The sequence below is a fragment of the Chiloscyllium punctatum genome, chromosome 3 (assembly GCF_047496795.1).
Source record: "Chiloscyllium punctatum isolate Juve2018m chromosome 3, sChiPun1.3, whole genome shotgun sequence".
Classification (NCBI taxonomy): domain Eukaryota; kingdom Metazoa; phylum Chordata; class Chondrichthyes; order Orectolobiformes; family Hemiscylliidae; genus Chiloscyllium; species Chiloscyllium punctatum.
In genome coordinates, this window is record NC_092741.1 from 159011420 (window position 1) to 159025414 (window position 13995).

A 13995-nucleotide genomic window follows, 5' to 3' on the forward strand; every position below is an offset into this window, starting at 1 on the left:
ATTGTAACCCATCCATCCCTGCTTACTGTGATCAGCCTGTACTGCTTGTAAACAAAGCTATGCACTGCACTTCAGTCACATGACAATAAATCAATCATTCTATTTTTCCACACAAATTTTCTTTCCCAGTATTAATATTTCCATATATTACAGTTTCACCATCTCCTTTTAATCATTATGTACTAACATCAATGTCAGACTCATCAAGAAATATATTTTTTCCAAATGAAACCACAGTTTAAGTGACATTACACAGACCAAGAGTCTCTCTCTCTCTCTCTCTCTCTATCTAACAGTGGCCTGGACTGAATGCAGTCCTGATGTAGTGGGAAACAAGGAAACATGCTGCTCTCACCACCTAATCATGGGATGACCACTGCACCAGGCCTGGCAATGGCCAATCCTCTTCCATTAAGTGGAGGGCCAGTGTGGGCATTCCAGCTGCTGATGTAGGTTGGGGAGGTGGTATCAGATTAGGTTAAATTACCTCCAGTGTGGAAACAGGCCCTTCAGCCCAACAAGTCCACACCGACCCTCCAAAGAGTAAGCCACCTAGCCCCATTCCCCTACCCTATATTTACCCCTGATTAACGCACCTAACACTATGGGCAATTTAGCATGGCCAATTCACCGAACCTGCACATCTTTGGACTGTGGGAGGAAACCGGAGCACCCGGAGGAAACCCACGCAGACATGGGGAGAATGTGCAAACTCCACACAGACAGTTGCCTGATGAGGGAATTGAACTGGGGTTCCTGGCGCTGTGAGGCAGCAGTGCTAACCACTGAGCCACCGTGCTGTCCCCAATTGCATTATTGACAGCTATTATCCCTGAGGAGAAAGTGAGGACTGCAGATGCTGGAGATCAGAGTTGAAAAATGTGGTGCTGGAAAAACACAGCAGGCCAGGCAGCATCCGAGGAGCAGGAGAATCAACATTTCGGACGGTTATAATTCCTGAATAAGGAATTTTTCAGCTATTATCCCTGAACCCACTCCAATTTACTAGCAGCTCAGGGGTTAAATGAACAATTCCCCTGCAGATGAGGAAGGTAGGAATGTCAGTCTATTCCTGTCAGGCAGTCTGTGTCTGAAGCAGGGACCTGATACCTGAAGGAGCTGGCAGCTCTGAATGGATCTGAGCAGATGTCAGTCACCAAAGACCCCAATTGTGCTGAAGGACTGATGATGGCCACATCAAGCCTGTGCACAGAATAGTTCCTCATTGGTTCTTTGACTGATGACTGATAGTACCCATTGACCCAACAGAATCCCAGCCATTGTCGGTCGCACCTGGAATGAAACCTGGATTAGGTAAGCAGCAAGATATCAAGTACCTTAAGAGGTGGGACTTTGAGTTCACGTGGCTCATCTTTGTCTTTGGGAAAGTCCTTAGGTGGGGTCCGAAATAACTGGTGGTCCACAATGCGGGGCCTTTTCTCAGGGCTGAGCAGAGACTCTTCTTCACTGGTAGACTTCCTTTTAAGACCCTCTGCAATAGCTTCCATTTCTTCAGTAGATTTGAGAACTTGCTCTTTCTTGGAAGATTCAGGGATCTTGCTTTCCAATGAATCAACAGCCTCAGGCTTTTTATTTTCAGATGTTTCTGAACTCTGCAACTTGGACTGGTTTTGGTCTAATTTCACCGTGGATACCAAGGCTTTACCCTCTTGGGAAACAACAGAGTTGACTTTTGGAGTTTGATTATCTTGCTGCAGCATTGAAGGAGTCAGGTCAGGATCTGCCTTCTTCTCAGACAGCGTACTAATCTCCAAAGGTTTATCATCTTCATGGGTTTTAACAGCTGGAGATGATTTGCTGCCAGACTGTTTGGAAGAGATTGGAGATGTCTCTATTGCTTCACCCTTGTCTTCCACTATGAGCGTGCCTTCTTCTTTGGTTAGTGCTTTGATGTCAGCTTCTCCTTTTAGTTCAGCTGGTGTCTCTGCCTTGACTGAATTTTCGTCTGTGACTGATTGGAGAGGGGGTTGTTTGGTTGGAAGATGTTGATGATCCTCAACATTATTCGACAATGAAGTCAGCTTTTCGGAGTCTTCCAGACTTATGCCAGAACTGCAAAATGTTCAAGTTATTTACAAAATAGTGTCAGAAATATTTAAAAATTTTAAAGGACCTTTTTAAACTTGTCTTCAATAATTTCATACCTGTGCATAAAACAACTAAACTTCAATTATTCAAAAAATAAAAATTGATCATAAACACCTCTAGATTAGACTTGTCTCAATTTAATGCCAGTAGTAATCTTGTCAGTAAAGTGGACAACTGTGGAACAATAATTAGTGTCAAATAACTAATTTGATATTTTTGCATACATTGTCAATCAAATGTATTTTTCAAAGAATATAGTCCCTACATGCCCACAGCTGCAGAAGTGTTAGCACACTGATCAATTATCTTTCCTCATTCATTCAAAAAATCTATTTTTTCTTTCATACTCTCCATGGAGATTAGATCCCTATAAAATTTGCTGGCTGCAGGACATATTTATAGCTGGCAAGAGGGAAAACGGCAGCTACAATTGTTCTACATAATGCAAAAGAAAAGTTTAGTTAATTACTCATGACTATATTAAATACAGCTTTTATTTTGCCTTTTTACTTACAAATGTCTCTTCTTTATTAAACAAGATACTTTAGCTATAACTCTGGCTTATACTGCTTATCTCAAACAGGTATCTGCTGTACAACAGCACTATCAATAGAGTCATAGAGACATACAGCATGGAAACAGACCCTTCAGTCCAACTAGTCCACGCTGACCAAGATTCCCAAAATAAGCTAGTCTGACCTGCCTGTATTTGGCCCATATCCCTCTAAACCTTTTTTATTCATGCACCTTATCCAAATGTCTTTTAAATGTCATAACTGTACCTCCATCTACCCCTTCCTCTGGAAGTTCATTCCACGTATGAATGACCCTCTGTGAAAAGTTGTCCCTCAGGTCCCTTTTAAATCTTTCCCCTCTCACCTTAAAAATAGGTCCCTTAGTTTTCAACTCCTCCACCTAGAGAAAAGACCCATGCTGTTCACCTTACCTATACCCCTCTTGATTTTAGAAACCTTATTGAAGGTAACCCCTCAACTTTCTACACTCCAGTGAAAAAATTCCCAGCCTATACAGCCTCTCCTACCTTATAACTCAAATCCTCCTGTCCCTGTAAAATCCTGGCGAATCCTTTATGAACCCTCTCCAAATGAATAATATCCTTCCTATTAGCAGGGCAACCAGAACTGTACACAGTATTGCAAATGTGGCTTCACCAATGTCCTGTACAACTTCAACATGACATCCCAATTCCTATACTCAATAGACAGATTAATGCTAAACACCTTCTTAACCACCCTATCCACCTGTGATGCTACTTTCAAAGAACTATGTACCTCATGCCCTAGGTCTCTCTCTGTTAACAACAATACCCAGGCTTTACGATTAACTCTATTATGCCTTGCCCTTGTTTGTTTTACCAATATGCAAAACCTCACATTTATCCAAATTAAACATCATCAGCCTCTCCTCAGCCCACTGACCCAATTAATCAAGACCCCTTTGTAATCTTAGATAACATTTTCATTGTTGAATATCCCACCAATGAATGACCGAACAGGAATCTTTTGCTCTAAATTAAATAATGTAAGAACCAGGACCAGGAGTAGGCTATCTGGCCCCTTAACCCTATTCTGCCATTCAATAGAATCATGACTGATCCTTTTGTGACCTCAACTCCACTTACCTGCCCTATCACCATAACCCTTCATTCAAATATCACCCCAAAAAATGAGATAGTAAAATAAGAGGCAAAACAGTGATTGAAATATGATGAGATTGCTTACTTTTGGCCATAGTAATTCTCGAAAAAGCTTTCCTTCCATTGTTCCACCTTCTTTTCTTTTTCTATCTCTTGTCGTATTCTCAGCTGCATTTCTGGAGTGAACTCTCCTGTTGATAAACATGTAGGAAGTTACAGCTGATGAATTATGCTGTAAGTGAGATGGTATGAATATTAATAAAACACAGCCTCAGATGGCCTAATTCCCTTGGATGTACCAATTTCAAATCTATCCTATCAAATAGATGCTTTCAAAATAGGTATACATTTTGGACAAAATGTTCTTCAAATAACAAACTTTGAACTTAGAACAGCCAAAACTGATTCAATCGACGATAATGATTGCTGGTTGGCTAGAATCTAAAATTGGATTTCCAAAGAATACAGGTGTTTATATTCTCATTTGGGAGTTCAAAGCGGAGGGGAAATATTAATATCAGAAATCAGTGCAGTTCCAGCACATGTCAAGTGAAGCAAAACATTCTATGTCACTGAAAGATGATTTCGCCAAGTGTTTGGCTGCTGAACAAGGACCATAATTTATGGTTAGAAAATAAAACACCACAAAATCAAGATATTTCTTCAGCTGATGTGATCCCAGCTCATAATACTGCCTCAGATCCCAGACTGAAAGCTGGGTTGATAGGTCATGCTTCTTTTGTGTTAAAAGTGATGGTCACTTACAAACAATGATACACTCAGATTTTCATGAACAATAAAACAGAAGTTTATTACACAAGCAAGGTAATTAAAAAACAAAGCTACCTAAGTGTAGAACACAATTTGAAAGATCTTAAAACAGACCATAAATCAAATTCTCATCTGTTCCCCAACACCATCCCCTTACTGTGATTCAAATCCAAATGCACTAGGGGTTTCATAAATTCATTATTTATGTGCTGCCAATAGCAAAATAACCATTTGGGTTACATGCTTATTACAAAAAGTAAACTGCTTCTTTAATGTCACAGAATCCTTACAAATGCAGAAAGAGGTCATTTAGCCCATTGTGCCTGTATTGGTTCTATCGCCAATCACTAATCTCCTGCCTATTCCCACATCCTTGCACACCATTTCCAAACAAATAATTATCCAATACCATCTGAATAGCTCACTGAGCCTGCTTCCACCACATTCGCAGGCAGAGCATTCCGTACCTCAATAACCCACTGTGTGATCAAAGCTTCTCTCATATCACTCTCCCCTCATTTGCATACCACTTTAAATCTACAGCATCTCATTCTTTCTTCTTTTTACAAGTGGGAACAGCTTCCATCTAGTGAACTACCTACTCTGGGCAGCTACTCACGACTTTGAGACTTTCTATTAAATCTGTTATGAAGTTGAAGGCATGTACTATACCTTTAAGAGAGAGACAATGCTGCTCTGCACGGAGAGATTAGAAGCATCTCTGTGATATGACAAGATGGCAGCCCCAGACTTTACTGGAAAATTGAACATATGTAACATTTGGATCTGAAATGGAGACCTGAGGTTTGGTTGTTGCTCTGACAACAATTCAAATTTAACCATTCAATTTAAATTATGCCCAGACTACTAAAATCCAATCGAGTTTGAATTTATTGTTTTGACATCTGGAAATCAATCAAATTATGAGAATTTAATGTGTCATGGAGGTAAAAAACATGCCAGCATTTTGAAATTGGTCAAGGAGTAACTGCCGAGGAGAAAGTGAGGAGTGCAGATGTTGGGGATCAGAGTCGAGAGAGTGGTACTGGAAAAGCACAGCTGGTCAGACAGCCTCCGAGGAGCAGGAGAATCGACTTTTCGGGCAAAAGCCCTTCATCAGGAATGAGGGGGTGGCCCAAGGGGGCTGAGAGGTAAATGGGAGAGGGGTGGGGCTGGGGGGGAAGGTAGCTGAGAGTGTGATAGGTGGATGGACGTGGGGATGATGGTGATTGGTCAGACAGAAGGGTGGAGTGGATAAGTGGGAAGGAAGATGGACAGGTAGGGCAGTTCAAGAGACCGGTGCCGAGTTGGAAGGTTGGATCTGGGATAAGTTGGGGGGGGGGGGGCGGGGAAATGAGGAAATTGGTGAAATTCACATTGATCCCGTATGGTTGGAGGGTCCTGAGGTGGAAATTGAGGCGTTCCTCCTCTGGGCGTTGGGTGGTAAGGGTTTGGCGATGGAGGAAGGTGTGCGAGATGGTCTAGGTGAACTTGAGATCAGGGTAGAAGGTGTTCATGAAGTTGATGAATTGTTCAATCTCCTCATGGGAGCACAGAATGGTGCTGATACAGTCATTGATATAGTGGAGGAAGAGGTAGGGTATGGTAGCTGTGGAAGATGGACTGTTCCATGTCCCCGACAAAGAGGCTGGCATTGCTGGGGCACATGCGGGTACCCATTGTTACCCCTTTTGGCTGGAGGAAGAGGGAGGATTCGAAGGAGAAATTGTTGAGGGTGAAGACCAGTTCAGCCAATCAAATGAGAGTGTCAGTGGAAGTGTACTGGTTGGGTCAGTGTGAGAGGAAGAAATGGAGGTCTTGGAGGCCTTTATCATGGCGGATGGATGTGTCCAGGGACTGGATGTCCATGGTGAAGATGAGGTATTGGGGGCCGGGGAAATGATAGTCATCGAGGAGGTGGAGGACGTGGGTGTTGTCCCGAATGTATGTGGTCCATGATGTCCTCCACCCCTCTACCATTTATCTCTCAGCCCCCTTGAGCCACCCCCTCATTCCTGATGAAGAACTTATGCTCGAAATGTTGACTTTCCTACTCCTCGGATGCTGCTTTTCTAGCACCACACTCTTCAACAGAGAGTAGCTGCCATAGAGAGAGAAACTGTTGGAGATCTAACTGCCAATCTAACATCTTGCTTTCAAAGAAATTAGAAAACACACATTATCAAAGGTACCTTGTCATTTTTTTTTGAGATTAGATTCCCTACAGTGTGGAAACATGCCCTCCAGCCCAGCAAGTCCACACTGACCCTCCGAAGAGTAACCCACCCAAATCCTGTATTTACCCCTGACTAATGCATCTAACACTCTGGGCAATTTAGCCTGGCCAATTCACCTAACCTGTACATCTTTGGACTGTGGGAGGAAACCGGAGCACCCGGAGGAAACCCATGTAGAGAACGTGCAAACTCCACACAGACAGTCGCCCGTGGCTGGAATCGAACCCAGGTCTCTGGTGCTGTGCAGCAGCAGTGCTAACCACTTAGCCACTGTGCCACCCAAACATACTTGCAGCAAAAAGAAAGACAATGATCCAGGGAGATCATCAGCCAGAAGAGTGAAGACACAGAAGAAGACAGAGACTATGTGGTTTTGAGATTAACTTAATGTAATTTTAATAAATGTCTTATTGGAACAGTGTATTATTATAGAGTTGGAGTCAGATAGTAAGCAGTTAAGAGAAAGGTGGGTTTAGATTTGTGAATAGTTTTTTTTGTTTAATGCTCACTTTTAGAGTTAAAAAATAAACTGATGTTATTTTCTTAAACTAGTAGAATTTGGGAGTTCTCTATAACTCACATTTTCAAAGATTATGAGGTGAGGTGAACTTTTCAGGGTGTTTGGTTTGGTTCACATAGGGGTTCCCCGCTGCATCGTAACAAATCTTCTCTTAGTCTTCCTCTCTCCAAAGAGAACAGTCTCAATTTCTTCAATCTATCCTCATCACTGAAGTTTCTCATTTCTGGAAACATTCTGGAAAATTGTTTCTGCACCCTTTACAATGCACTCACACCTTACTAATGATGTGATGTCAACAATGGCTGCTCGTTGGATGCTGCCTGAACTGCTGTGCTCTTCCAGCACCACTAATCCAGTAAATGGTACACAATTGTCCAGCTGAGGTCAAACAAGTGTCTTGTACAAGTTCAACATCATCCCACAACCCCTAGCCCTTTAGTCTATACTCTATTAATAACGCTGAGAGCACTGTATGCATTATTAACTCTCTCTCCATTTGTCCTGCCACCTTCACTGTCTGTGCAATGATCTGTTTCTCTGCCCCTCTATTTTATATTGTTTTTCAATGTTCTTCGAAGTTCATCCCCTTACACATTTGACACTATCTTCCTCACAGTTTACAATTCTTTCAAGTTTGTTGTCATTTACAAACTTTGAAATTGTCCCTGGACACCAAGATCCAGAGCATCGATATATGTAGAGAAAAACAAGGGTCCCACTATTGATCCTGGGAAACTCCACGATAAACCTTCCTCCAGCCAGAAAAAAATACCATTGACCACTACTCTTTTTTATTACTCAGCTAATTCTGTATCCAGGTTTTTGCATGTCTTGAACTTTTGTATGCAGTCTTTGTTCTGTGAGGGATTATTTGCATGCACAATCATGAAAAATACTTTAAAGGAAAACAATTTGAAATAAACTGTGTTTGCTGAGTGGTTACATTTTAAAGGGGACATTGATCCTGGTTCACCTCAGTATAAGGCCATTAGAGGGAAGCAAACTGAGATGGAATGATCAGGTGTCTACGAGATTAGTTCAGGATGTGGTGAATTCTTAGGATTCAGGTCAAACAAAGCCAAGGAGATAATCAACTGGTGATGAACCATGTGGAACATTATTGGCAGAAGCTATAATGGACAAAGAACAGAGGAATTTCACCTGCACAGCAAAACCCAGTAGTGTCAAGTTGAGTTAACACACAGAAAGAACCTTCTTGACCTCATTTGCCACAACCAATCTGTAGCAGACATGTGCCCATGATAATACTCACAAAAGTAATGTGATGCTAAAACTTTATTCTTCACCATGAAAGTAACGATTACTTTGCAGTGATGCACTATCTCAATATTAAGTGGAGTATATTTACCTCTACATAAAGACATACTGAGCAGCCCAAAACATTGTGGGGCATCAACAGCAACAGAATAGCATACCAGCGTTATTTGTGTCCCTACCAGACTCTGTGATCACCATCAAACCATGGCCAACCTGGTTCAATAGAGATGCAAACATTTAGGGTGTGAGGGGAAAGATTTAAAAAGGACCTGAAGGGTATCTTTTTCACACAGAGGGTGGTAAATGTCTGGAATGAGCTGCCAGAGGAAGTGGTGGAGGCTGGTACAATTACAGCATTTAAAAGGCATCTGAATGGGTACACGAATAGGAAGGGTTTGGAGGGATATGGGCCAAGTGCTGGCAAATGGAACTAGGTCAGATTGGGATATCTGGTCTGTGTGGACAATTTGGACTGAAGGCTTTGTTTCCGTGCTGTATAACTGTATGACTCTATCATTTACCACTCTATTTCAAATCTTTAGGTTTGGCTTTACAGTTCAAAGAGCAGAATTGGGTAAAGACAGTTAAAACTTCTTATATGAATACTCGTGAAACAGAAAGCTTAGCTCTTCAAAGTTGATTAATAATCTGACGGCTTCTAACCAAGCATTCCTGGTCTAGAACTTTCGCAAGCTAAACATTTACACAAAAGTAACAGAGCTTTCCCTGAATTGTCTTATACATCTTTCTTAGAGAAATATCATATTTGGTTCTGACCACAGTTAGATTTCCTCCAAAACTGGCTTGAAGCTTTCAAACGTTCAAACTCTGGACTTTTTCAAGTTAAAATCAACCCCGATTAGTCTAAAAGCAAACTGATGCCTTTCAATGTTTACTTTTCCTATTGTAAATCATTCATTAACGTGCTGGGGAACTCACAGATACCTGCCCTCCTGTTACATACCGGATTAGGTCACTGTTTCTAGAAGGACTCGCTGACTGGGTGTTTTTTTCAACTGTTCATAAAAGTAACCATCAATATGTCACTAGTTAGAAATCCAAACTCTTCAAGTGATATTAATACAAATATAAATCACACTTTTCACAACACATCGATTATGAAAAATGGATTCTCTTTACTCTTCCCAATTGTCTCTATGCATTTTGAGTTGATTATAGTAAGCATGGAGATGAATAATTCACCATTCAAACAACTTTGTAGAATTGTTTTATTCGTAAAGTACAGCTTATATTCACTTACTTCAGACAAAGCAGTGCCTGTATCATTTTAAACTACAACCACTCATTTAAATTCACGGCAGTCCAGAGCTGAAACATGAGGCCTGGAAAGTAGGCTGTGACATATCAACAGACAAAGGCTTTACAGATTTGTTTGAAATTCATCTCCACTACTTTACTTTAAATGCAAACGCATTAATTTTGTATGAATACACGGTGCTCCTAAAACTGCTGAGGCAGGAATTTAAGAAGAGGGTGTCAAATGTTGGAATACAAAAACCTTATATTGTAATTCCAGGAATAGATTCTAGAGACTTTGACTGATGTGCATCATTGACCTAGCAACAGGTGATTCAGTGCAACATTATCTTCTAACTGTCTAATGTTATCACAATATGCAAGGAAAAAACCCTACTCCAAAAATTCCTCATCCTAATGGGAGATTAGATTAACTTAAGTCTCTAGATGCTCTATTTGAATTGTGTAACACAATTACTGGATTCATTAGGAGTGGTATAGAAATTGTTTGGTCTTTTGAAGGAATCCAATGAAAATGGGAAAACATTTCCTCATTCAAACAATTGGAGAAAGCTCAAACCCACTTCCTGGAAAGCTTGAGGATGATGGGTTAATTACAATTTTCAAAATAGTGATCAGTAAAACCTTTACAAAATGAAGTTATCAAAAGGTATTGAACAAAGGCAGATGAATGGACGAGTGACAGAGCTAGGGTGTCACGATGGCTCAGTGGTTAGCACTACAGTCTCACAGCGCCTGGGACCCAGATTCGATTCCCACTTTAGGTGACTGTCTGTGTGGAGTTTACACATTCTCCCCATGCCTGCGTAGGTTTTCTCCCACAATCGGAAAGTGTTAGGTGCGTTAGTCAGAGGTAAATGTAGGGGAGTGGGTCTGGGTGGGTTACTCTTCAGAGGAATGTGATATAAGTGAATGGCTGAGATATTGAATGGTCGAGATATTGAATGGTCAACTCCTGTTCCTGTAATGAACATGATTACACTGAAACCTACGGTTCCTCTGTATATGGAACTTCAGGAGTATTTCCTTTAATATTATGCAGATAGATACACAAATATAAGAAGTCAATTCCGTCATGCCTGGCCTGATATGGCCTTAACTTTAATTTCCTGTCCTCTGTGTGATAAATCTTGACTCACATGTTAACCAGAACCTATCCATCTCAGCCTTTAGTATATTTCAATGACCATATCCTTGCTGCTCACTGCGAAGAGAGTTTAGACTAGATTAGATTCCCCACAGTGTGGAAACAGGCCTTCCAGCCCAACCAGTTCAAACTGACCCTCCAAAGAGTAAGCCACCCAGACCCATTTCTCTCTGACTAATTCACCTAGTACTACGGGCAATTTAGCATGGCCAACTCACTGGACCTGCACATCTTTGGACTGTGGGAGGAAACTGGAGCACCCGGAGGAAACCCACACATACACATGGAGAATGTGCAAACTCCACACAGATAGTTGCCTGAGGCTGGAATTGAACCTGGGACCTTGGTGCTGTGAGGCTGCAGTGCTAACCACTGAGACACTGTGCCATCCCAATTCCAAAAACTAATGACGCTCCCAATTATTTTCCCAATGTAGTCATCACGAATCAATGCTGCCTTCACCAGTGAAATTATAACACTTTCAGGGAATGTCTGAATTGCAAAGCATGCAAAATTAATTAACATTTTGCAAAATAATAATTGGAATACCTCAATTACTAATGGCCTAACATTTCAAAATGTTGAGCTAGTAATGGAGGTAGTTACAGTGGTTGTAAAGAGCAAGTAAATGAAACTGGTGTAAGGTTAAATTTTCCCTTTACTAAAGAGGGCAGTGACAATACTTTGGTGGGAACATCACCCTAATACCTGAATGCTTTGGGTGATGAAACCTTGTGTTTTGGGGAAAAAAAATCTGCATTTCCTTTTTGTTAAATATCTATTTCATTCCAAAGTGAAATTGTGGAGATTTCTGAAAAGGTTATATATGGACTTTACCATTTTAGTTCTGAGATAAAAGTAAAATACTGCTGATGCTGGAAATCAGAAACAAACATAGTGCTGGAGAAACTCAGTAAGTCTTGCAGCATCTATGGGAGAAACAGCGTTAATATTTTGACTCTTCTTCAGACCAGATGCTGCCAGAAATGCAAATATTACCTGAAGTTGCGAGAGATGCAAATTAAAAATCAAAGATAATGAAGTCCTGTTCTGATGGTACCCCACTGCAGCATGACGTTGTCGGTTACATCAGAGTACCTCTGTATGTGCTGTTGGTGTTAATGAACACTGCTTGTCTGTGCCCCACCACCACTGCACTATTTTGGCAACCAGCCAATGTGATTCTTCACATTCCAATGACAAATTTGACAGGAGTTTTACCAAATAGCTGGTGAATGCACCCAATCATTGCACGGTTTTTATAGCTGTTGGTCACTGCAGCTCTTACCTTTGCAGGGTTTGGGTGAAGATCTTTTGCTGTCAGTACCTGACCTGTACTTGACTTCTGACATCATTAATATCGGTTTTCAGTTTCATATTCACATGAGGAGCTGTGCGGAGCCATTACCCTTGACTGTGATCATGATGGGCAATGGCTTCTTCCACTGTATCTCTAAATAAACTAACAAATTATCAACTATAGCTTCTACACTGGAAAGATTACTAACTACCAAATATTGTCAGCATTTTATACTCCTTCAAAGTGACGGAAATGCCAAGTGTCACAAGCAACCATCTCTATCTCCCAAAGGGCAATCAGAGCACAGTTAAAAGTCACACAACATCAGGTTATAGCCCAACAGGTTTATCTGGAAGGACTATCTTTCGGAGCACTGCTCTTTCATCAGGTAGCTATTACAGCAGGCTCATAGGACACAGAATTTATAGCTGAAGATCAAAGTGTCATACAACTGATGTTGTATCTTGAACAAACCTAGATGGTTGTTAAGTCTTTCATCTTTTAAATTGGGATGCAGATTTCAATTCATTAATATGTAAGTCCCAGAACTTCTTTCAAGTCACATTCCTGAGATAACTTAAGGTATCTTCAATCTAGCAATCTAGGTTTGTTCAATACATTGCTTGATTGTATGACACTATGGTCTTTTGCTATGAATTCCGTGTCTTATGGTCCTAACTACCTGCCAAAGGAGCAGTGCTGAAAGCTCGTACTTCCAAATAAACCTGTTGCAATATAACCTGGGGTTATGTGATTGGCACAGAACCCCAAAAGTTACAAATCGCTCAATTTAGAGTAAGACCAGTCCAGCTTCTACAGTCTGTGATGACCTTTATTGCTGATCTCAAAGAACCTCAGATTACAACAGGATGGTTACTAGATGGGCCAATGGGCTGAGAAGTGGCAGATGGAGTTTAATTCAGATAAATGCGAGATGTTGCATTTTGGGAAAGCAAATTTTAGCAGGACTTATACACTTAATGGTAAGGTCCTAGGGAGTGTTGCTGAACAAAGAGACCTTGGAGTGCAAGTTCATAGCTTCTCGAAAGTGGAGTCGCAGGTAGATAGGATAGTGAAGAAGGCATTTGGTATGCTTTCCTTTATTGGTCAGAGTATTGAGTACAGGAATTGGGAGGTCATGTTACAGCTGTACAGGACATTGGTTCGGCTACTTTTGGAATATTGTGTGCAGTTCTGGTCTCCTTCCTATTGGAAAGATGTTGTAAAACTTGAAAGGGTTCAGAAAAGATTTACAAGGATGTTGCCAGGGTTGGAGGATTTGAGCTATAGGGAGAGGCTGAACAGGCTGGGGCTGTTTTCCCTGGAGCGTCGGAGGCTGAGGGGTGACCTTATAGAGGTTTACAAAATTATGAGGGGCATAGATAGGATAAATCGACAAAGTCTTTTCCCCGGTGTTGGGGAGTCCAGAATTAGAGGGCATAGGTTTAGGGTGAGAGGGGAAAGGTATAAAAGAGACCTAAGGGGCAACTTTTTCACACAGAGGGTGGTACGTGTATGGAATGAGCTACTAGAGGAAGTGGTGGAGGCTGGTACAATTGAAACATTTAAGAGGCATTTGGATGGGTATATGAATAGGAAGGGTTTGGAGGGATATGGGCCGAGTGCTGGCAGGTGGAATTAGATTGGGTTGGGATATCTGGTCAGCATGGACGGGTTGAACCGAAGGGTCTGTTTACA

The 13995-nt window shown here is 41.3% G+C and overlaps 1 protein-coding gene across 9 annotated transcripts in view; it reads right to left on the bottom strand.

Moving 5' to 3' along the window:
• The window catches only part of asxl2 (ASXL transcriptional regulator 2), a 344573-nt gene that overhangs the window by 7669 nt on the left and 322909 nt on the right, over positions 1-13995 (bottom strand). For all 9 annotated transcript variants that reach the window (XM_072563223.1, XM_072563214.1, XM_072563234.1 and 6 more), the window contains 2 exons: positions 3852-3957; positions 1338-2073 (listed from right to left, as the gene is read on the bottom strand). In XM_072563223.1, coding sequence (XP_072419324.1) covers positions 1338-2073; positions 3852-3957 — 842 coding nt within the window. The remainder of the gene's footprint in view (positions 1-1337; positions 2074-3851; positions 3958-13995) is intronic.